The sequence below is a fragment of the Siphateles boraxobius genome, unplaced genomic scaffold, assembly GCF_051911475.1.
Source record: "Siphateles boraxobius isolate OS27281-9 unplaced genomic scaffold, OSU_SipBor_1 13, whole genome shotgun sequence".
Classification (NCBI taxonomy): domain Eukaryota; kingdom Metazoa; phylum Chordata; class Actinopteri; order Cypriniformes; family Leuciscidae; genus Siphateles; species Siphateles boraxobius.
The window spans coordinates 19,868,660-19,892,642 of record NW_027508733.1 but is presented as its reverse complement, the minus strand read 5'-3'; the positions used below and the strand labels follow the sequence as shown (position 1 = coordinate 19,892,642).

The following is a 23,983-nucleotide window of genomic DNA, read 5'->3' as shown; positions in this document are numbered from 1 at the left end:
GGCAACTAACTTGCCATGGTTACATGCAAATTATAAACCCAATGAGGAAGAGTTTGTAAACTGTTTCATATATGGTTGGTTAGTGAATGTGCATACAGCTTCTTCTTTTTTTTAGTGGACTTTTGCTTTGTGACGATGGCATTCAGAAAGAAGGTGGTGAGTACTTTCTTTTCTCCACTTTCCACTGTTAATGATATGACAAGGAGAGACTGACTTACAGAACCAAATTTATTAAAGAATTCAGACCACTTTCAGCAGTCGGAGAAAATGTCAAACCTGTCAAAGGACAGAAGAAACTATTGTCATTAACTTACAGAATTATCAACAAAATGTGAAATATAAAAGACAAATCAATTAGTAAAGACAGTTTAGGTTAATGAGACTAAAATAACATTGATTTACAGAATGGCAACTTGCATTTTAGTTGCTGTTACTGTCTTTCTTAGTATTACAGGGAAATATTTTATTTTGTGAATTTCAACATTGATAATTCAATTACTCAACATTAACTTAACACAGTAGGGTTGGGTCTCTTAGAGATTCCAATTTTGTAAAAAAGTCAAACATCGAGGGTATGTTTACATGATGACAATATACTTAAAACAGTAAAGTTTTTCACATACAGAAAACATTGTCAAAACGATCCCGTTCACACAGATTTGCGAAAATGACAAAACGCTGTATTACACTGCCAGGCCAGTAGGTGGCGATGTCACTGTAAAGAAACACTATGCACCTAAGGACTGAACATGTAATGCGCATGATGTCACAGTTTTCACAAATTCACGTTTTTGTAGTTTACAAGGAGCCAATGATGGCATAGTTTTCAAAAACTTGCACTGTGAAACCTGTTTTCAAAAGTTCAGGCCCCCGAAACGCTGTTGTCATGTAAATGAACGGACAAAATGCATAATATTTTCAGAAAACTGTTGCGTAAACAGCCCATTAGATATCAAACATATTTATTCTGTCTTTTTGCAAAACATTGTTGCAGCTGAATACCATGAACAAAAAACAGCCTTATGAACTACTAACTAATAAAAAATGTCAAACATTAAAGGCAAGCATACAGTCAGTAATAAAATAAGAACAAATAGGCAAACTACATTTCAATTTAATTTCTGAACTTTGATCAGTTACATTTATTTGTGCTATTATACATAAAATATAGATTGATCCTTATTACAAAAGTTATTAATTATTTTGTTCTTTGATTAACATTAATGACACCGATGGCAGTAGGTTTATTAGGCTGTCACTTTAAGATCTGAATACACAGATCCAATATATTGTTACACATGCATTTTCTTTCTTAACTGTTTACGTTCACTTAAGACATCACCGAATGTGTTTACAAGGATATTTTGACAATTTTGTGTGTATTTGTCCGTTCAAGTACAAGATGATGTGACGGAACTCAATTTAGTATTCATGCACAATATGAGAGGCAGATTTTTGTGCCGAACTGAGTTTTACATCTTGAGCTTTAATGGTTTAAAACCACATTAAAATGCACACACAGGAATCCATAAGAAATTGTAAAAGTATCCGATTCCAGAATTGGAATTGATTTTTTGATTCCCAACCCTACACTCTAATGAACTACAACAGAAATACTGACTTCACAAGCATTACTGGACCAATCTGTATGTGATGTACCGTCCAGCAGTTTCACTCGGTCTGATGATCTTAACAACCTGAAAAACACGGCACAAGTTACTTACACCAAATATTTTCAGAGATGTAAAAAATAAGCCAACTGATTGATTTCCCACCTGGCCTCTTTTTAAGCCAAAGTAACGGGCGACGGGATCCCCAGCTTGAATTCTGGGAAGCTGGCTTTCCTTTAGTTTACTGGAGAGGAGCTGGTTAAGGCTAACCAGCAGTTTCCAATCTAAAGCTATAACTACAGATACTTCAACAGTAAACCATTCAATTGTGTGAGCAGAGAAACATGACTAGCCTACATGCTTCCAAGTACAAAAGGATACTATCGCGCCAGCAACTCTATTACTTCCTCTTTAGTCATCACTATGTGCTCTGGAACAAGCTGAAAAGAATAAAATCACATTTTCATTGCACAAAAACTGGCTAAAAATCTAAAACGTGCTGAAAGTCCATGTAAAAATGCAGGTTTCTTCTCACCTCGTGTTCAGTAATGTTGATTAGAAGCTCCTGCTGAAGAAACTGCTCAAGTATGTACTTTGGCGCCATGTCTACCAGAGACTGAAATTTGAAAGACGAACCAAGTTAAGCTGCAGCCTGCAGGAATCACATTTGTGTAGGCTAAAACTCAGAAACGGTATGAGCACTTCCGGTTTCATTGTTTGGAAGTCAATGGGTTTTTTTTTTTTTTAAATGGATTTTTGGTTAAATGCTTGAAATGAGGTCTGTTGTTAAGATAAGCTGAGCTCCAAATATTTTTGTGTTTTATTCTATGACACAAAATACATCAGTAATACCTGCTTGTGATTTGATTAAAGCATTTAGTTGTCTCAAAAAAGCGTGGTTGCTAACAAGTGTCTAAATGGGACTGCATTAGCTGTTGGGGGCATTAACCGTCATCAGCCTAACATCTAAACTCAACTACTCTTGTCCATTTTCACAGCCGGACAATCAGACAAGACTGCGTAGTACTTTACAGCTATCGTGAAGGAGAGAACTACAATCCCATGATGCATTGCGAATGACAATTAAATTAAGACAGTAGGTGTGTTTGACTTGAAAATTCCACCAATCAGAGTTGCAGTGAGTAAATTGCAGCCACTCCCATAAAGCACCACAAATTATGTGATTAGGTGAGTTCGACTTGATGCTGTACTGCGCAGACCAATCGGAGTATGACATCAAAGTACTCCAGTTCCGTATGCTTTCAAATCGCTCTCGCTGTACTTTGATGTGATACATCCATTGTTCTGTGCAGCCACAGACTCAGTTCTTAATAATTAGGCTTTAAAATTCATTCAAATGTATCATTTGTGAAGATTATGATAATGAACAAAACGTATAAGAATCATAAACTTCTGTTGGTCACAGAGCTTATTTTCTGCAATAATCCAAAAGCCAATGTAAAACAGTTTTTTGTTGAGGGACCCAGGTTGACACTAACTTCCGGGTGGCCTACAAAAATACATCACTGCAGCATTCTAATAACCTTCCATAAAGAGTGGTGCAGGTATAACATCACTTTGTATGATACAGCGCAGTGAATATGCTTTGCTCGCTCACCTGTTTGGCGGAGGGCGTCATGCCCATCTGGACTACAATAATGGCCCGAGTGATGTTTTCTTCCTGCATACGCTGACAATACATCTTTATGGTTTTGATGCCAACCTTTGGTTCCTCTGAAAGAAAAATAAATATATATAACCAGTCCTGGACATTCGAAATATATCAGACATCAATCAACAGTTCAGCAGTAGAAGATACAACATACCAGGGAAAAACACAAACATCTGGTCGGTTGGATCGTCGTTGTGGGCGACCAGGACAGTGAGGTCGGTTCGTCTAGGTCGACCCTCACTGGGTTTGTCTCCAAACTGGCTTCTGAACTCATCAAGAGTCTGGTCCAGCTCATCTTGCGTCACCAAATAACCACGATCGTGGCAAAGCTACACCGAGACGATATACACAGTAATAACATTACATTTTGTTTTGTTATATGGATGTGTACTGTATTAATAATGTGTACTGTAAGAATAAAGCATTAAACTCCTGCGGATCGGAATAAGAGTCAGTCACACTAACGTAACGGTCTACGCAGCATGGCTTAAGTTATTCTAAACAAGTTGTGTTGGTGTTCATTTACCTGCATTATAGTTTTCCTAATTTTCCATAGTCTGTAAGTCTCTTCCTCGTCATCCATATCGCGTTAAAAAAAATTATTAATACTAAATATTTCGATCAAAACAGACAGCTGACTCGAGCTTTGTAGTGCACGTTTGCGTTGCGTCCCGCTGATGGCGCGTGTATATGACGTCAGACGTTACGCCACAGACTAAATACAACGCGCACTTTGATTTCGTATATACAAAACAATACGCACTACATTTTTTGTAAATAAATACGCTTTTATTATGAAATGTTATAATGTCGTGTTAATAATAGCAAATACGTGCAATATTAAATTAGATTGGTGTTTTTTATTACACATTACAGCTAATCTTCATTATTTTATCGTTATCGATTTATCCTTGAAACAAATATTAAAAGGGAGGAGGTTTGTAATAATCCAGAAACAGTTCTGAGTATCTGGAATTTCATGTGGAAAGTGCGTGTGATTTCAGAAAATAGGTTCTTTCGAACAGTTCGTATCAAAGAACCGGTTCATAAAGTGAATCATTGATTCCTTTGTCGCCCCTAACATCCTAGCATTACACATTACATTCACTAAACGCTAAAGTATAAGGGTACATATTGTTGATTAATTAAATTTTATTAGTACGGGAGATTATTGTAATAGGCCTATTTCATGTGTCCTCTTTAGTTTGTCAATCGGATCGTACTTTATGAACAAATCGTTCTGTGAACCGGTACAACTAATTCACTAAAAAGGATTGACTTAAAGGAACGATTCATTTGGGCATCACTAACGTTACTGGACTTTGCGAAGCGTAAAGAACCAAAAATGTTTTTTTTCAATCGTGTCTTGCTGTTCGGGGCTTTATCGAGCAGTGGGATCATTGGTGCAATGGTATAGTAATGTTAAATACTTCTGTAACTTACATTTGCCAATCTGAATCATATTACGTAATCTGTTAAAAACGAGCTATGTGCTGCATTATAACGGCGATTTTGTAAATGTTTTATCATCAGTACACAGACACAATCAGTCCTATTGTGCAATATGAGAGTCTAGTTTCACTGTATTTGTATTTATCTTTAGTCTTTGTGCCAGTTACCTCGTCTGTTACTTAAATAATGCGCAATAACAACAATAATAATCTAATCTAATAATAATTTTTTTCAAATGTTTCTTTTTCGCATACATAACTAGAAACATATAAGGTCTGCTGGTGTCTGTTTCTTTTTAAATATTTATTGGATCATTTTATATTTTCTATCCATTATATATCCAAATGTCACAAAAGCATCATGTATCAAATTCAAATATTCATGGTATATTGATATATAAAATAAATAGGCTACTATTACTTAACAGAGCATCATGTCCAAAAATATTACACAACATTGGTGCATGTCCAAAATGCCATTAACAATTTCCAAAGTACTTAGTATATTCATGGCTGTTTTATTGCAATTAATGTGTCAAAACATTATTTTATGTATTATTATCCTATTATTATTATATCTTTGTTGCATGAATCAATCCCTGAAGCCAATGTCTAAGTCAATATCCATATGAAATATCACATGTTTACTATTCTACTACATTTACAAAACAGTGTAATTTATATAATGCGTACATCAACGTCTTATCTGATATGTGGACCGAGAGCCAACATGCACATCAAGCTATCAGCTTTCTCAGGTTGTGTAAGACCGTCACCCAGTGACCTTTGACCTCAAATTATTTACCATCAAATACCAGAGACGAGTTACAAGCTTGAAGTCAGCAAAAATTCAACCTATAAGTAAGAAACAGCCTCCGTAACAAGTTAATATTTATCTGGAGCTCTGTATATATGAAGGGTTTTCAGTGGTCTGGATGTTTCTGGAACATAAGGTACTTAGCAAGAGGATTTGATCGAACACGCTGCCTGCTGTTTCAGTAGTTAGTACTGAAAGGCAGCCAGCCATGCGTTTCTTAGGCTCCGCTGTTGTTTTCTCCCTAGTGTTGCAGACAGTGGTAAGAATGATTTTAAAATGTATGAATGTGAACAGTGGATTAACAGGTTTTCAATTGCAGTTGGAATTAAAATACTTATATTTCTATGTCCACTGTTGTTTTTAAATGTATTCAAATATGTCCTACTGATCGCAAGCTTGTTTTTTCTCTCAGTCTGGACAGCTAGAGGACTGGCAGACAGCCACCTCCATTTACAACTTCACAGTCACGGATATAGAAGGCAATGAAGTTTCTCTGGACAAATACAGGTGAGAGATGGAAATGAGCGTGCCAGAAGTACAATAGCTTTTTATTTCATCTCGAGGTATAAAGCCTCAAGGCTGAAATGAACTAGTCTGGAGGAGTCAACGCTAACTGATGAAAGTCAGAGTCAGTTTGCAGTTTTTGGGCAATTGAAGTTGACAGATATCTATTGTAGCCCATTTCCACCACATAAGAAAAACACATGTTTTGGTAAATCATAAAATGAGACGAATTGACAGTCGAAATTGACATAAAAGTCACAGTATGACATCCTAAGTCATAAATATGACACAAAAAAGTTGAAATTGTGAGATGAAAAGTCAAAATCATTATATTAAAAGTCAAAATTCTGATATAAAAAGTCAAAATTCTGATATATAAAAGTTTAAATGAAAACTCAAAATCATGATATGTATTGAAATAATGAGATGTCACAAGAATGACAAATATGATATAAAAAGTCACAAATATGACATAAGTCATAATCATGATAAAAAGTCTAAATTCTAAGATGAAGAATCATAATTATGACAGAAATCTTGACTTTAATTATGACTTATGAATTATGACTTTTTATCTCATAATCGACTTTTTATCTTCTAATTGACTTAGTATGTTTTAATGTTCACTTCTTGTGTCATAATTATGAGTTATTTCCTAATTGCAACTTTTTACGTCATAATTATAACTTTTATGTCATAATTATGATTTACCAAAACATGATTTCTATTTTATATGGTGGAAATGGGCTTCTATAGATTTCACAGAAAATCGCATAGTGTATGACAGGCACAGACTCTGATTTTGTAGTTTCAGACTACGATTCTATTCACTTGGAGGATATCAAACATGTTTCATATTTTGAGCCGATTTTTAAAACGCATTGTTTTCATTCATCATGCATCTCCTTCAGTTGAGGCGTATGTTTCTGCGTGAATGTTTTCAAAACGACTTGGAAGTCTGGGAGTGTTACAGTATCATCTGTCGTTCAGTGCATGATGCGTCGTTCCTTAAGAGTCACTGATTTGTAACACTAACAAAATCCCATTTACTGTATATTTTAGGGGGAATGTTGTCATCATCACTAACGTTGCCTCAAAGTGAGGCAAAACCCCGGTAAACTACTCTCAGTTTGCAAAGATGCACGCCAAGTACGCTGAGAGAGGTTTACGCATCCTGGCCTTCCCATCCAACCAGTTTGGACGCCAGGTACAGAAAGCAAAAAAGTTTTTAATTCTCTTAAATCAAATTAATACCATGATTCAAATAATGTGTTTTTGTTCAGGAACCAGGAACCAATTCCCAAATCAAGGAATTCGCCAAGTCTTACGACGCAGAGTTTGACATGTTCAGTAAGATTGACGTGAACGGCGACACCGCGCATCCTCTGTGGAAGTGGCTGAAGGAACAACCCAATGGAAAAGGATTCTTTGGAAAGTGAGTTGCCAGATGTAAATTATGTGTAAATAAATGCGTATTTGATATCATTCAAGGGATAGTCTAGCCAAAACTGAAAATGATGTAATATTTACTCACACTCATGTTGTTTTAAACCTGTATGACTCCCTTTCTTCCGTGGAATTTAAAAGATAATATTCTGAAGAATGCCAGTAATAAACAGTTTTGGTTCCTATTAACTTCCATTGGGTTTTTTTTTGTCCATGCAATAGAAGCCAATGGGAACTGAAACTGTTTGGTTTCCAACAATCTTCAGAAAATCTTGTTTAATGTTCAACAGAAGAAAGAGAGTGCTACAGGTTTAAAACGACATGAGGGCGAATAAATAGTGACGGAATTTCTGCCATGAAAACTCTCGGAAGAGTTTAGAATGGTAAAGGTTGGTAAACGATCTAGTCTCTTCAGAAAATTTGGACTAAACCGCTCGATTCATATGGAATAGTTTTAGGATCTATTTATGACCTTTTTGAAGAGTTAAATTGGTAGTTGCATAGACCTCAATGGAGGGACAGAAATCGCTCAGATTTAATTAAAAAGATTTTAATTAGTGTCCGAAGATGAACGAAAGTGTTACAGGTTTGGAGCGACATGAGCGTGAGTAATTAATGACAGACTTTTCATTTTTGGGTGTACTAAACCTTTAAAAGAGCTGATGCATTCTAAAAATGATATTTAAATGTCTATTGACTATTGTTTTTATTCCATTATAGTGCCATCAAATGGAATTTCACAAAGGTATGTGCATTTTTCCTTTTATGAGTTACTAAATCTTGTATGTTAAATAGTTAAATATTTTGTGGCTTCATTGAAATAAATCCTTAAAATCAATGTTTTTGTTTTATTTTCAGTTCCTTATTGACCGTGAAGGCCAGGTTGTGAAGAGATATTCTCCACTGCAAGATCCAAGCGTACGTTGTTCAGTTTCTACTAATCTTTGATTGTATTTTAGTCATAAACTACGTCATGTTTGCGATTAGCTACAGTATCTAATTGCCACCGCGATATTGCCACAAAATATGTCATTTATATCAGATATCTCTCTTTCAGGTGGTGGAGAAGGATCTGCCCAAATATCTCTAAGGAGCATCATTAGCTGAGTGTCAGATGACCCCACGCTGCCCTGCCCTGCCGCCCCTCTTCATTCTCCCCGACTGACAGCTGGGAATCAGTGATGTCGTCTCATGGAATAATGATGGTTTGTTTCGAAACCCCGTTTTGAGGAAAAAACAGACCTGATGCATTTGGCGTGCAACCCCTCCTGAGAGCATCATCAGTGGCCAGCCGTCAGTCTGGAGAGAGACCCCTGTCCTTAAACTGCCCCAGGGCTTTTACATGGAAATATATACATTTCTTCAGCACTAAACGTGTTGTCATAACATTTCTTCATAAATGCAAAGAAATTGATTTTAAAATTTGTGAATGTGATTTGTTGGTATCAGTGAGACAGTTTATTTACATCATCTTAAACGAAATGAAAATGTGAAATGTTGCTTTGGCAACTAGCAAAAATGTTATAGTTCGTTTTGGTTAACTATAATAACCGTGCAGTGAGCTTGAAATATATTTTATATATGATTTGAGTACTGTACTTAAGTACACTTTTTGAGTATCTGTAGGCTACATTACTTGAGTATTATTTTTTCTGGAAACTTTTTAGTTTAACTTCACTACATTTGGAAGACAAATATCGTACTTTTTACTCCACTACATTTCTGTCAAGGTCGGATTGACGTCAGAACTCGACGTCGAACAGACGTTGGATTTTGGTTGGAAATAAAAGTCGGGTTGACGTCAAAACCCGACTGATGTTGGTTTCTGACGTCAACCCGATTTTCATTTTCAACCCCAATACAACGTCTGTCCAATGTTGGAGATTAACGTCAATCTGATGTTGGATTCTGACATCAACCTGATTTTCATTTTCAACGTAAACGAAAAGTCAAAAAACTTAAATAGGGCACTATTTGAGGCAACAGCCATTTAGGTGTCCGAAACCATTGTGGACGTTATTGAGTACACGTATTCAATCTCACATTCAATCCCACTACTGGAACTTGTGTTCTAGAAATAAATTTGATATTGATATGAGGGTAGCCAGGCATAGATCCTACAACAATGCAACAAAAATAAAACAATGCACTGAGATTTACTTTTTACTTTTGTTACTTAAGTACTTTTAAAAACGAGTACTTCTGTACTTTTACTTACGTAAAAATCGGTCTTTACAACTTTTACTCTTACTAATATTTGACCTGTAGTATCTGTACTTTAACTCAAGTCTCCAGTAAGGAAGTTGTGTACTTTGTCCACCTCTGCAAGTCAATAATTCTCTAATATATAAGAATTATATTTACAATAACATTTGTATTATATATGCTGACTGCTTCATTTAATGCAAATAGAGAATTCACTGAACACTAATTAGTATTTTGTAGGTACAACCATAACAGTGAAAACAACGCTGTTGGAATATTATAGTGATTCACCAAAAGAGAGCAGCAGCAGCCTCATCAGAACATTCAGCAGCTCCTGTGGGGAAGTGCGATTCATTCTTACGAATCGATTCATTCAATTCGCGTCAATGAACCAGTTCAAACAATCAACAATGTTTCAAATAATCGTGTTCTCCACTGTTTATCACTAAGATTTTGTTCAATCAGATGTGTCAAAAGTTGTCTGGTAAAATATAGCTAGTAGTTTTCGTCAAAATACCACATTAGTTACAGTTACTGTAATAAATAAATTTAAAAAATCAGAATATTTGTCGTAATTTCTTTCAGAATTCCTTTATTTTCAGTATCAAGTTACCATAGGCTGACAGTCAAACAATCAAAACCAGCCCAAAAAGATTTGTTCGTGGGTTTCCAGGTCGGTTCAATTGAACCATTCAGTCTGTTCAAACGAACGATTCGTTCGCGAATCGAACATCCAAATCCTGTGCATGACACCTCAGAGGAGAGGTCTGGAGGACTACAACGCGCAGGAACAGTCCTCAATCTCTCACATTATTATTTTGTCAGCTATTAAGGTCCATATATAAATATAAAGGCCCCAGAAAGCTGTGTATAGTTTGAATTACTCGCTATCATCAGTTGCCAGCGCTCTCGCTCAGATTATTTATCCCGGGATTTTGAATGGAAGTGGAGGCTGAAGGGGCGGCCAGCCTGTGTGAGGCCGGGGATGGGAGTCCGTTATCCGGGGCAGCATCATCCGATGACGCGGGGACGACAGACGACGGGGACGCGGGTAACTAACCACTCGGGGTTTGATTCGATAGAGGGGTTTAAAAAAGACTTCATCTCATCTCATTGATTCATAGGTGGCTGGGATGCAGTTGGATAGAGCTAGCAAGACTAGCATTCATGCATGGAGAAGGGACACTGATGCATGTGATATATCATTCCTGCATCAGATTGTTGGGATTCTCATGCAGCCATAGAGAGAGAGTGTGTACTGTGCGGTTTTAATAGGCTATATAGTTTTATGGGCATGTTGTTGTCAGGTGGATGGTTTGATGTGACGGGTTAAAACCAGAATCAGCTCGCTAGCCATCAGCATAGCAGGGACATTGGGTAGATGACAGATGGGAAGGGGATGATGGGGGTTTCAGGTGAGAAATGGGGTAAGGCTTGTATTGCATCTGTTGAGAATAAAATGTTTATTGCATATGCAAATTTGAATGCATAAAATGTATTTTGTTGACTAGATGGCATTTTACAGCAATGATTTTGTTTTCAGAATTATTTTTGAATGCCTTAATTTATTTATTGATGCCTTCCTTAATTTAGTTGAGTAGCTTAGTATGTCTTAGAAAAAAATTATGAAAAAAAGCACTGTGGTGTCACCATGGTGCAATGATGGTAAATTGTTATTTAACCTTTTTTCACTTCGATTTAGCATTTTTGTTATTTTATTCATTATAACTCATTTTAAAACCATTATATAGCTTAAGTTAAACCTATATATATATATATGTGTGGAAAATAAATTGGTCTTTTGTACAATACAAATCTTAGTGATTTAGAAATAGTGCAGTCTTGGCTAAATATTTCTTGTACCTCACTGTATGCCATGGTATATTAACAAACACACAAAAATCCTCGTTGAGCCTTGCACTTGGTTCAATCTGATAATTTCATTTTTCAGTTTCATAACAGTTACTTTATTTATCAAATACACTCTTGTTTCTAAGAGAATGTGCTATTTTCTTCTCAGTTCCCCATTTGTGTTGTTTCTACTGTTAATAAGTCACGTATCTGTGTGTGAGGTGTCAATGAGTGTGTTCACATGCACACTATGCAGATAACCATCAAAAATCACCTCATTCTGTAAACCCAGAACACTGTAAAAAAAATTAAATAGTTATGACAACATATGTTTTAACATTGCTTTAAGTCATCAAAATAATTTAAGCAATTATCTACATTTTTATAAGTTATTAAAGATTCAACTCAGTTTTTAAGTCAGTTTAATGTAATTTAATTTGAAATGACTTAAACATCCAAGTTGATTGTACTTAAAAATTTAAGGCAGCAACTTTTTTTAAAGTGAAAGGAAAGAAAGCTACGTTTCAAATGATCAGTTTTTCATCTGCTTTTAACATGAATATGTAAACAGATATACACACAAAACAAAATAATACCATTCTTTTCTTGTGTTATTAAACATAATCAGTTTAAGATAGTTCTTGTAAACACACGAGTCATCTTATTGAAGAGCACAAAATGTGATCCACTCCAAAAAGTGCCTATGTTCAGTAGTATGTACTTATTGACCTTTATCCAGCTCATTGTTGACAAGATTTGTTCTTTTGCGTATGTGTTGAAGCTTTGCAAACTGCATTGTGGTTACCGTTGTTCAAAGACATAAATGTCAACGCAATTGGCTCGTAGTAAATGTCACAGACTCTCTTGTAGTCCCATCATCTTCTCTTTTATTGCTAAAAGTGCATCCAAACACTCCCTGAACTCCCCTGGCGTCTCCTGCCTCGGCATCCTCCTGTTTTCATTGGTTTTCTCCCCGGCTTCTCCCGTGTAGATACTGGGAAAACATGCTGACTGTTGAGCATGCAATCACATGACATGGCCTGTGAGTCATTTTCTCACCTGAAGTGACATGGACACACTTGTTTTATGGGGGGTTTTAGGTTTTGTTCCTAAAATTAGATAAAATTTTAGTGAGTTATAGGTTTAATTGAGTTCTTTAGCAGTGTTTATGTCCAAAAAGGTTGCTAAATCTCACCACAATGGAATTAAATGTTTACATTTGTGCTTAAAATTATTAGGTGTTAGACCTAATGATATTATTAGGAATGTTAGATGATGGCAAATGTAATCTAAATGTCCAAATAGGGGAAATCATGCACAGCTGAATATCCAATTTTGATGGATACGATAAATTAAGAAAAAACTATTATCGGCCACTAGCCAATATGATAACAATATATTGCTGTTGTTCGCCTGTGCAAAATTCACCGCCACAACACCAGGATGTTGGTAGCCACATACTTTTTTCTGCAAGTTGCAAATTTAATTTCTGCGAAACAATTGGAACATCGCAAAACAATTTTCGAATAAACCATTCTTGCTCTGCTGTATTGGAAATGTTTATTTATATGCTGTTTAATGTTGGTGATCGCTTTATTTTACATATGCATATGATTACATATGATATCGCTTGTTTCTGCTTCTTCTACACCTGTGTTTTGATCGGGAGATTCAGTACTCTTTCAGAAGATGTGTCATAGCACCCCCTACAGTACAACAGTGAAAACACAGAAAGCCTGAAATGTCTGGCGGGGAAAGAGTTAACTGCAGTAGGTCAATAATTAGAAGAATAACAAAGTGCAGTAAACGGTAAAACTATTTGTTTATTGTGTTTATGGTGATGATAATAAATTAGTTAAATGATTATGATAAAAAATTATAAAGTTCAAAGCTTTAACTATGAGCAATAATATTACCCTTTACGCGTAGTAATACAATGATTGCTCCTGTTTCGACCCGTCTGAATGATAAATACCTGCATTGCTGTTCTGTTCAGAGGCCGTATCGCTCGGCTCATTAAGAACAAAATTGAACAGATTAAGGCCAAGATAGGAAAATATCTATATTGTAGATTAATTATAAAACAATTTCATTACAGCCAAATGGACCGTCTCAAGCACCACTTCATCATGTGGTGGTGGTGGTGGTGGTAAATGTACACAATTAAAGCATCTGTGAAATGCAGACATGGCTCTCTCGGTTTATACACATAACATCCCATGAGATGCATATATAAGCAAACCCTAGGTGATACTCAAAGCTGTAATAGTGTTTTGCTCGCTGATATCGCTTTGCGAAACCCAAAACCCAGCAAGTCTGTCGGCACATACATCTATTTCCTCAACTTGTGTTATTCTAAGAGCTCAGACTGCTGGGAGTTTTCAAGCTCCGGTGGGAAATGGAAAACAAGCAAGAATTGCATAATGGTGTCTCTCTGTATTCCTTGCCCGCCCCGAAGAGGATGGAGCTTTTTATAGGCTAGCCTTCAGAGCAGACCAGGGCACTGGAAGACACTCAATCCCATCGGCACCTCAGAGGGAGTAGAGTGTCTTTTATTAGAGGACGCGGAGTGCCCCATTGACATATTTGTGTTTAATTGTAACCAACCATTGTTTATGAAGATTTACCAGAACAGCTATTGTAAATGGTTCCCAGAATGTTGTCAAATAGTTGCTAAAGTGTAGTGTATTGTTGCGTGTTGCACTCTTAAAAATAAGGGTTCCAAAAGGGGGGTTTTGCAGTGATGACATGGAAGAACCATTTTTGGTTCCTCAGAGTACCTTTCAGTTAGTTCTTAATAGAACAATTTTTTTATTACTGTGAAGAACATTTTAAAAATAGTTTTGCTCTATAAAGAACATTTTGTAGAATGAAAAGGTTCCATGGATATTAAATGTTATCCATGGAACCATCGATGCCCATAAAGCAGAACTGGGTAATATCGGATTACATGTAATCTGGATTACGTAATCAGATTCCTAAAATATAATAGTTGTAATAATTAGATTATTTTACATGTTCAAAATACTTGTAATCAGTCTACAGTTACTTTTTTATTGATTGCATTCACTGATTCTCCATAATTCTTCTCATTTTTAAAATTCTTCCTAATTTTATTTTTTAAAATGTTTTACTTTCTAAAAAGCCTATTGCTTATATATGTTTTGGAAAGCTTAACGTTGAGTTGAACACACAAGAACAGCCACTAGTTAGGTGGCTATAATTACATAGAAAAATTTTTGTGAAAGAGTTTTATTTGGATTGTTTTAATTTAAAATATTTTTCTTTAAATGTAACATTTTTAGATTTAATTAATTATTTAACTTTTTGATCCATTTGCAAGTAATCATCCCAGCACTGCCAGTAAAGGACCTTTATTTTTTAAGAGTGTATGATATTCCCTTCGGATGCTTGGTGGTTTCCTTACTGGCCCAAAATCTTTTTGATTTTCTGGTCCCTACATATGGCTTATGTGCCTTCTTCAATATGTCTTTGGGATATTTTTCACATGTTTTATCGTCGTAGGTTAAAATTTTAAAAAAAGCAAACTCCATTTAATAGAGTGCGTGAACACATGTGCAATAGAAAGTTTCATCCTTGTCCAGTGTTAACGCTATTTTGTTATAGTTATGAGAGAAAAAAAATCTTTGTATTTATTTAACCCCCTCACACAAGTGTATTCATTGGTAAGTGTCTATTGTTGTTGCATCTTGAGTAGTTTGTTGTTCTGTCTCATCCGCAGGCATAAAAATGAAGTATACTTTGGGCTTAAGTCGGATAACTAAGAACTATGAACTTTGAATAAAAGCATCTGTTGAAAGGCGTGTTACTTAAATAAAATTTGCAAGAGGAACTTGTTTTTATTTTCAACTCTCAGATCAGAAGTGAGCAATGAAAATGGTTTTGTGGCCTTACTGGTAGGTTTATAATCTCTTGTATCCTTTGGTTTGCTTTAAACAGTTCTGTTTTACCAGATTATGAGCAGTTGTTCATGTCTTGCATGGTTTTACTTTAAGTATTTAGATTTTTGCCATCATACCATTTGATTTGTTTCTCACAAACTAGCATATACATGCTAAGTCTATGGTAAATTTAATCTCATATAATGAATGTTAGTTTGAGGTGTCAGGTGACACGTCAAAGATTCTGTCGTCAAGTTCTTCATTTCAAGTCCATTTTGAGCTGGCTGTGATCACACCTAACCAAAGCATATAGAATTTCAGGAGGTGTTATGTTAATTAATTAGCACTGGTGAAGTTATGAGCTCCAACCCCTGTTTTAAAAGTTTTAAAGTTCATTATGGCTTGACATAGAAGTGTCTGAACATCATTTCATAATAGAATATATAAAAGTGTAGTCTTGAGTAAATCAAGACTAGGCTATTTCAAGGCTAGGCTAACTTTAGGCTAGTTTAAGGTAATGTTTGTAGTGCTTTAGCTAAAAATAATGTTCCCCTCAGCTCTGTTTAACACAATTTCACTTCCACAAAATCAATTTCTGAACCTTGATGTTTGTATTACCACTTTTAACAGTTTATACATTGTGTGTGTCAAATATGTAGCTTAGAGGTTAGCACATATGTCCAGACAATGTCTCAAGTATAGGCAGTTTAAATCTCATTCATTTTCTGTCTTTTCTTCTGTGCCTTTAAATAAAAAGCAAATTTTTGCTGGTCTTTATTAGATGTCTGGTTAACCTTGGCTAGTGAAGTATAGCAGAAATCCTACAGCAATGTCTGCGCTCCTCCAGCTTGAACTGAAGCCAAACCTAACATCAACGAACAAGGTCTAGGAAAAAGCTCTTTTATGGAGAACCATAATGTTGCCCAAACAGTCCGTAACAGTTTCAGGAGCCCACATTGACAGCTGGATCCAGAAATAACAGGAACTATTGGTCATGAGGCTTGTTGGTGTGGATGTGCTGTTTCAGAGGTGAAATGGTACATTGCAGCCTTTATGTTTTTTCTAACTTTGAGCTTCCAACTTCACAACAACGAATTCAGCTAAAACGGGAAGCTTGCAGGAGGAAAATACAGCTTGTAATGAATTTCTAGCTAGCCACGTGAGTCAATATGTCAAGAACGGATTCAGATCAACTCTGAGTGGTTTCAAATGATTCATTGAAGATCGAACTTGTTAACAATCACAAGCTATCATATTTAGAGCAGATGTTAAGATTTTCCTTTCTAGTTAGCTAATAATCATTTTAACTGGGCCGAAAGTCATTCTGATTTGTGAACGAATTGTTCCGATTTTGTGAACCATTTCAAATGATTAAAGATCTGACAAAATAAATAAAAAATTCTGTCGAAATAAAAGTTTGATGGCGTTTGAAAAATAACCATACATTTTGGTATTGTGATTCTACAGCTGCAAGGGAAGATAAAAGTATTATTATTTTATTTTATATTACAATAGTAATATGTCTTCTTTTTTTTATTTTTTATTATTATATTTTATTTAGTAATAATAATGATAATGTTTATGTTTTATTTCATTGCCATTTATATAACTTTATGTTATAGCCATATTGAGATATAATCACACATACTATTTTGCCAAATTGTGCAGCACTACAAACAAGCACAGAAAACTTTTTTTTTACCACATTTTAAGTCACAGAATAATTGCAATTACTGTAGATTTATTCCCCAAGTCGTGCAGCCCTAATATTACACTTTTATGTCTTTTTTGAAGTTTAAAACCTCCAGACTAATTCTTTGTAAAGACATTGAATAGAGTAACCAGCACATTTCTCAAAATGTCTCCTTTTCTGTTCTACAAACAAAAGAAACTCATACAGGTTTGGAACGACATGAGGCTGAGTAAATGGGGACAGAATTAACATTTTTGGGTTGACTTTTCCTCAAAGCTGTTTTAGCTGGATTTTCCAGCATGCCCGTCATCTTGGTTTTGCTTTTGCTTTCTCACTGCATGGCTATGAGCTGCTCTGTCTAGCGGCCAATGGCCTATTTAGAGCAGCATGTGTCTGTTGATGCCACATGCATATGCAAACACTAAGGCTTGTTGACCTTGATTGGGATGCCATGAAAACCGAGGAACTGAATGGGAGCGTGTGCAGTTGCGTCTGGGACGACCGTGGGGTGAGAAGCACAGCTCAAGGAATCCAGCCGTCATCTTCACATTGTGTATTTTCATCGGATCATCTTTGTCAACAAACATCCCAGTCGCCGTTGACAGCTGCTGCTGATGCTCGAGGGGCAGCGATGGAATATAAATGGAGGCTGAATAATGAAGCCGGCTGATGATGTCTGTGCTTTAGCGGATGACCCGTTGACCCTTGAAGTCTGGTTATAATTTCAGATGAAAATGTCTCAAATGATCATAGGCACACAAATCTGATTTTAAATCACGATTGTCTGAATTTTTATTTTGCAATCAATGAAATGTAATCCTTTAATTGAGATAGTGTCGTCAATACCCGGTTAATCACTGTTCTTTTTCTTTCGTAGACACGATATCGAAAAAGGCTTTCATCACAGAGGTATATTCCTTTACCACATATCAAGAATATCTACTATTAGACTGTAAAGAAACCTGTTCATGTAGGGATTGCAGGTTGGTGGTATCTCATATTTTTGCTCTTTTTACACCAGATGCCTTCATCGTCAGGCCAGCCGGCTCATGGGAAGAAGATCGGTCACAGAGGAGTGGATGCTTCAGGAGAAACCACATATAAGAAGGTGCATTGCTCCGAATCAATTTCAACAACTTTTTCTCGATTCGATACTGGTTCCATTTAGATTATTTTAGTTACATCTAGGGATGCACAATGAATTTGTACCATATCAGCCGATATTATTTATTTTAAACATTAATTAAAAAAAAAAAAATATATATATATATATAGTGTCGAGGTGTCCATGAGCAAGACACCTAACCCCAGCTGCTCCCGACGAGCTGGATGGCGCCTTGCATGGCTGACACCGCCGTCGGTGTGTGAATGAGTGAGTGAATGAGTGAATGTGAGGCAATATGTAAAGCGCTTTGGTGGCCATTGGGTCTGTGAAAGCGCTATATAAATGCAGTCCATTTACCATATATATATATATATATATATATATATGTATATATTTTTTTTTGTATGTTTTATATTGGTCAACATTATTTTTTTTTCTACATGCTCATTTCCTCTCTTTTTACATTTAGATTGTTTGCCGTTATCTAACGCTAACCTAAAAACTTTTTCTGGATTCTAGATTTCCTAGATTCGATATTGATTCCATTCAGATTCAGTTGTATATCGGTTGATATTGTATATTTAATTGTACATGCTTATTTTCTCTCTTGTTATGTTTAGATAACCTTTGCCATCATCTAACACTAGCCTTAAATTAATCTATAAAAACACTAAGAATTGAATAACAGTGAAATGTAATATTTAGTAAATCTCAAAATAAATATCCCTTTTTCATACTGTATATTTAAAAAAATGTAAATTTAAAGCAATTGATTTTAGGTTAATGTTTTTTGTTTTTGTTTTAGCCAAAATAGTGTTTATTTTTAAAATGTACAATTTACCATTTAATACATACAAATTATGGTAATAATTATAATAATAATCATAATAATAATAATGATAATAATAATAATATACAAACTATATTACTGTATTACTCATTACAGCGAGATGGTCTTTCCGCTGGGCCTTAGGCCTGTCGCACCTCCAACGGTGCCTTTTGTGTGCGACAGGCCTAAGGCCCAGCAGAAAGACCATCTCGCTGTAATGAGTAATACAAACTAATTATCGGTTTATCGGTATCGAGCAGAATTGTAATATTGCTTATAAGCTTGATCTGCAGAAATGTGTAACTAGACCAGAGGTCTTCAATCCTGCTCCTGGAGGGCCACTGTCCTGCAGAGTTTAGTTCCAACCTGCTTCAGCACACCTGCCTTTTTATATTCAAGCGATCCTGAAGAGCTTGATGAGCTGATTCAGGTGTGTTTGATTAGGGTTGGAACTAAACTCTGCAGGACAGTTGCCCTCCAGGAGCAGGATTGAAGACACCTTTGGACTAGACGATATCAGAACAAAAAACGTAGATTAAAAGATCAATCTCTGGGTTAATATTTAAGAAAATGTATCTCAAGTCATTTATATCTGGGGGGGTTTCAGACCACATCTTCAGCACTCAAGGGGGCCATTCAGCTTGGGATTGGCTACACGGTTGGCAACTTGAGTTCCAAGCCTGAGCGGGACGTCCTGATGCAGGATTTCTATGTGGTGGAGAGCATCTTCTTCCCCAGGTGAGCTATCCGTCTGAGGTTGAGGGTGGATGTAAAATTTCACATGCAATAAATATTCTTCTCCTTGTTCTTCCAGTGAAGGGAGCAACCTGACACCAGCCCATCATTTCCCAGACTTCCGCTTCAAAACCTACGCTCCCGTGGCCTTCCGTTACTTCAGAGAGCTCTTCGGGATACGGCCGGATGACTATTTGGTGAGAAATATAAGCTAAAGGCTAGTTTTTTATAATAAATGCTTGGATTTATTCAGGACCACTGAAGAATCGCTCAACCTGAATTTATCTATATTTGTGTTGGCCTTTAGTATTCGCTCTGTAACGAACCACTTATTGAGCTGTCCAATCCGGGAGCCAGTGGTTCAGTCTTCTATGTCACCAAGGACGATGAGTTCATCATCAAGACAGTTATGCACAAGGAGGCAGAGTTTTTGCAGAAGCTTCTTCCTGGATATTACATGGTGAGTTGCCGTACTTTAACTGATGCATTTTAAATTGCTTCCCTAACTTTTTGAAAGCATGGCACCCCTTTATAGTGTTTTTTCCCCCCCACGACACCCCAACCCAATTAAACTAAACGTACATGTGTACATACATGTATAAAATGAAATCTAGATGAGAATACAACAAATGAAGCATAAACAGCAGCATGAATTTATTATGAATGCATCACAACAGACATTGTCCTAACACTGTGTCCTAACCAGACATGACCCCGTGACACGCGATAATGCTGCGTTCACACCGGACGCGAATAGCGCGTCAAATTCGCGCCTACCGCGTCTAGTTATACGCTTGACCACTTTGAATCCATTCGCGCGTCAAGAGCGAAATTGACGCGCGTAAAAAAACAAAAGTTTGAAGCGAAATTTACGCGCGTCACAATCGAAACCCGTTGGCGGCCATCTTTTTTATGTTGATCGAGCATTCACCGAGAGAGTCACAGCTCTGTATTTGCTCTGGAGAGCAGAACGGCGGCGTAGGGGTCATCGTCGCCGTATTTGTGTCCACCTGACCCTTCGACCCAGTGTGGCGAGTTTCACCATTTGCTCGCTCCAGGAGCTGCGCCTGGATGACGGCCGCTTTCAGCGGTACTTCCGCCTGTCCCGCGCCCAGCTTGATGACCTGTTGTCCCGCATCGGAGCGAGGATCACCCTCGATCTCATCCACCTAATCTGTCATTTATTTTTGTTTTGATGATGGAGCCAGCCTCCAAAAGTGATTAATCTGTCCTGTGATTTTTTTCTCGCTCACACACAACACTGTCCAGACATGAACTTATAATGCAGTATGTTTGTCTTCACATTATAATAATATTTAATATAATCTAGATATGGAATAAATAGAATTCAATACAAAATGAATGTCTATCTATTGAAATCAAGTTTTATGTGATAAAATAGTTGCTTTGAGTGCATTAGAACCATTACAAAATAATGTATTGAAGCATCTAGATACTTCACAATGTGACAGCAGCAAGCAGCTAGGCTCCTGATTGGTTAACGCGGCGCGAATTGACGCCAAAGTTCAGATTTTTCAACTCGGGCGGCAGACGCTAATTTGCGTCAAACGCGTGAATGCACAAAATGCACCATTTCCGCGTACCGCGCGTAACGCGCCAGACGCTCAATTCTCTTGACGCGCGAATGAGGCGTGGAGCGCGGCGCGGTAGACGCGAATACGCCGCAGGAATTTTTTACGTGCGTAACGCGTCTTTGCATTGACTTAACATGGCCGGAGACACACTGGCCGCGTGGCGTGATCGTGGCATTTCTGTTGCGTGTCAGCTGCGTGGCGGCTGCGTCGCGTTTTCTGTTTCTATTTCTCCGACGTCGCGGCTGGAACAATAACAGAAATTATGATAATCTCAGGTACTGTTTATGTGCTTTATTTAGTGTTAAAAGTGTCTGTGTGAGTTTGAATATCATTTTGTGTGTATTTTATAGCTGGAAACCAACAATTCACCTCAGATCTTTAAAATAAATAAAAGTGAACAAAAATGTTCAAACTGTCAACTCATTGTTAACAGACAAGTGTATTCTATGAAAACAATTGTTTCAGTAAGAGATTTGAAGTTTTGAACCAATTACTTTATGTGGGAATCATTGGAACAAAACACATTTAAAGATTGATACATAACTCTTTAAACAATAATAACCAACTCCAATTAAATTTTTTCTTTAGTTTCTCATTTACTTTGTTCAAACCTGACCTTATAGCTTAAAAAATGAAACTAAAATATCTGTGCATGGAACTGTCGCGGGCATTTTAATGGGATGCATGTGCCAGCTTTTGCGAGCACAGCCTATTGATACAAGGCCAGGAGCTGACCTCTTCAACGTCAATCAGTTCAAATCATCAGTAGAACTAAACCTCTCCTTGTCCGGGAACTTATGTCCGCCGATGTCACTGCCTTTGTTGCCCACTCACATCAGGATATACAGGAAATGATCACCCGCTTTGCCACAGCGGCAACAGCCTATGGACTCAAGATAAATATAAAGAAGACAGTAATAATGTTCCAGGCAACGACAAAAGCAGCCAAAACGAACATCCAGATTAGAGGCGAACATCTTGCCACGGTCAAAGAGTTCAAATACCTCGGGGCAATAGTTACCGACAACAACAAACTAGATGCCGAATTATATCTACGTGAATCTAAAGCTTTGCAGGCATTCGGCCGACTAAAAGAAAGAGTCTGGTCCAACAAAGACCTCCCCATAACGACAAAATGTGTCGTGTATCGTTCAATTGTTCTCCCAGCTCTTGTATATGGAGCAGAATCTTGGACAGTTTATATGAGCCAACCACACAACCTCAATGCCTACATGATGAGACACCTGAGACAAATTCTAGGCATTAAAAGGTGGCACCATATATCCCACAAAGAGTTACTAGACAAAACCAACACACCTAGTATGTATGAAACACTAATCCAGCGCAATCTGAGATGGGCTGGCCATCTGAGCAGACTGGACAATAGTCAACTACCAAAACATTATCTACTCCCAGCTCAAAGAAGGGCACCGTGGCATAGGCAGGCCAAAGCTGCGCTTCAAAGACACAGTTAAAAGAAATCTCAAGCATAAACAGATCCCACTTGGCAGGTGGGATCGCCAAGCAAAAAACAGGAATCTGTGGAGAAATCTAATTCGAAGGAAGTCGTCATCGGTCACGATGGACAGCAATTGAAGCTAGGCTAAAATACACAGTTTATGCTGTTATTCAGTACTTTTCGAGAAAGATGCTTTCCAGCCTATTATCACATGCTGTCACAAATCAACCACCTGGTTAAACAACAACACTGCTGATTACCCAACAAGCTATTTCGAGCTAATTTCTCCCCTGAGGCGATTTGTCCGCTATTTTCCTGAATAATAAAATAAATGACACAATTAGCATTTAAACTGTGCTTGTTTCAGCTTTCAGTCTGCATCGGACCAATCCAATTCACAATATAAGTACAAAAGAGTTTGGTTTCCAAGAGAACATGTTTTTTTCTTTCAGTAGATGATGCCTAAATGGGTTCTCAGTGTCAGCAGACTGAGCAGTGACTGGCTTGGCTTGTTCCATCCATTCAGCTGGAGCTAATGAGCCCATGAATAGTGACGGATCAGTTGTTGTTCAGCAACAATGCTGACCTTGGCCAGTTCGCCTACAGAAACCTTACTTTAACACTGTCTAGCTCTTTTTCTCTTTCGGTTTCTCCTCTTTGATCATATCTTGTAGGACATGTCACCTTTGGGAAGGTGATGGTTATTCCACAAAGCTCCTCTAGGTTGGATATCTGCTTCATTGCTTTGCCTTTTTGTGGTGCTATTTAAGAGGATATAAAATCCAATCTAATTGGAATCAGGTGGTTTTACAACGCTCTGGAACATTAGCTGGCAAACTGAATGCCATTGACTTGAGGAAGCATGTTTTTTTTGTTTTTTTTGGTTGAAATGGTGTGTTTTGAATCTGGAATGTGGGAAAAACAAATAATGATTACTTCAAGCTAATGCATAAATTCAAAATAGTTATTGAATGAGTATTAACATTTAGAAGTGGTCATCAGCCAAAGTGTGGTTTGCATGCAATATAAAAACTGATGTGTGTTGTAATATTGATATAATTTTAAGGAATAGTATCAAAAAACTAGAATTCTGCTATCATTTATTCATC

General features: G+C 36.9%; 3 protein-coding genes across 8 annotated transcripts in view; 2 read left to right on the top strand and 1 right to left on the bottom strand.

Annotated features, from left to right (window-relative positions):
* Positions 1-214: 214 nt before the first annotated feature.
* On the bottom strand, positions 215-3,999 carry polr2eb (RNA polymerase II, I and III subunit E, b). Its single transcript, XM_077226404.1, has 8 exons — positions 3,809-3,999; positions 3,437-3,611; positions 3,229-3,344; positions 2,146-2,226; positions 1,992-2,050; positions 1,776-1,854; positions 1,622-1,697; positions 215-276 (listed from the first exon to the last, which is right to left on the bottom strand). Exons 1-7 carry the CDS (start codon positions 3,863-3,865, stop codon positions 1,632-1,634), a joined length of 633 nt encoding a protein of 210 aa, XP_077082519.1. The 5' UTR covers positions 3,866-3,999; the 3' UTR covers positions 215-276; positions 1,622-1,631.
* A 498-nt stretch (positions 4,000-4,497) lies between these two features.
* Positions 4,498-8,922, top strand: gpx4a (glutathione peroxidase 4a). Of its 3 annotated transcripts, none has more exons than XM_077226396.1 (7): positions 4,498-4,693; positions 5,963-6,057; positions 7,117-7,261; positions 7,338-7,489; positions 8,221-8,245; positions 8,359-8,418; positions 8,558-8,922. In XM_077226396.1, exons 1-7 carry the CDS (start codon positions 4,628-4,630, stop codon positions 8,588-8,590), a joined length of 576 nt encoding a protein of 191 aa, XP_077082511.1. In that variant the 5' UTR covers positions 4,498-4,627; the 3' UTR covers positions 8,591-8,922. The 3 variants fall into 3 exon arrangements, 2 of the variants coding, with proteins under 2 accessions (XP_077082511.1, XP_077082512.1); XM_077226397.1 differs by lacking the exon at positions 4,498-4,693 and adding an exon at positions 5,545-5,809; XR_013203344.1 differs by lacking the exon at positions 8,221-8,245 and having other exon boundaries at positions 4,535-4,693; positions 7,338-7,514; positions 8,558-8,676.
* A 1,514-nt stretch (positions 8,923-10,436) lies between these two features.
* Positions 10,437-23,983, top strand: part of pip5k1ca (phosphatidylinositol-4-phosphate 5-kinase, type I, gamma a) — a 34,518-nt gene continuing 20,971 nt past the window's right edge. For all 4 annotated transcript variants that reach the window (XM_077226384.1, XM_077226383.1, XM_077226382.1 and 1 more), the window contains exons 1-6: positions 10,437-10,756; positions 18,029-18,060; positions 18,173-18,259; positions 19,693-19,823; positions 19,900-20,017; positions 20,128-20,280. In XM_077226384.1, coding sequence (XP_077082499.1) covers positions 10,645-10,756; positions 18,029-18,060; positions 18,173-18,259; positions 19,693-19,823; positions 19,900-20,017; positions 20,128-20,280 — 633 coding nt within the window. In that variant the 5' untranslated portion in view covers positions 10,437-10,644. The remainder of the gene's footprint in view (positions 10,757-18,028; positions 18,061-18,172; positions 18,260-19,692; positions 19,824-19,899; positions 20,018-20,127; positions 20,281-23,983) is intronic.

Bases quoted from the DNA above. Each gene is read 5' to 3' on its own strand.
- polr2eb (XM_077226404.1), bottom strand. From the start codon at position 3,865: ATGGATGACGAGGAAGAGACTTACAGACTATGGAAAATTAGGAAAACT. The intron at 3,612-3,808 runs GTAAATGAACAC...GTCTCGGTGTAG, and splicing joins TTAGGAAAACTATAATGCAG to CTTTGCCACGATCGTGGTTA. The intron at 2,051-2,145 runs GTGAGAAGAAAC...TATTCTTTTCAG, and splicing joins TCAACATTACTGAACACGAG to CTTGTTCCAGAGCACATAGT.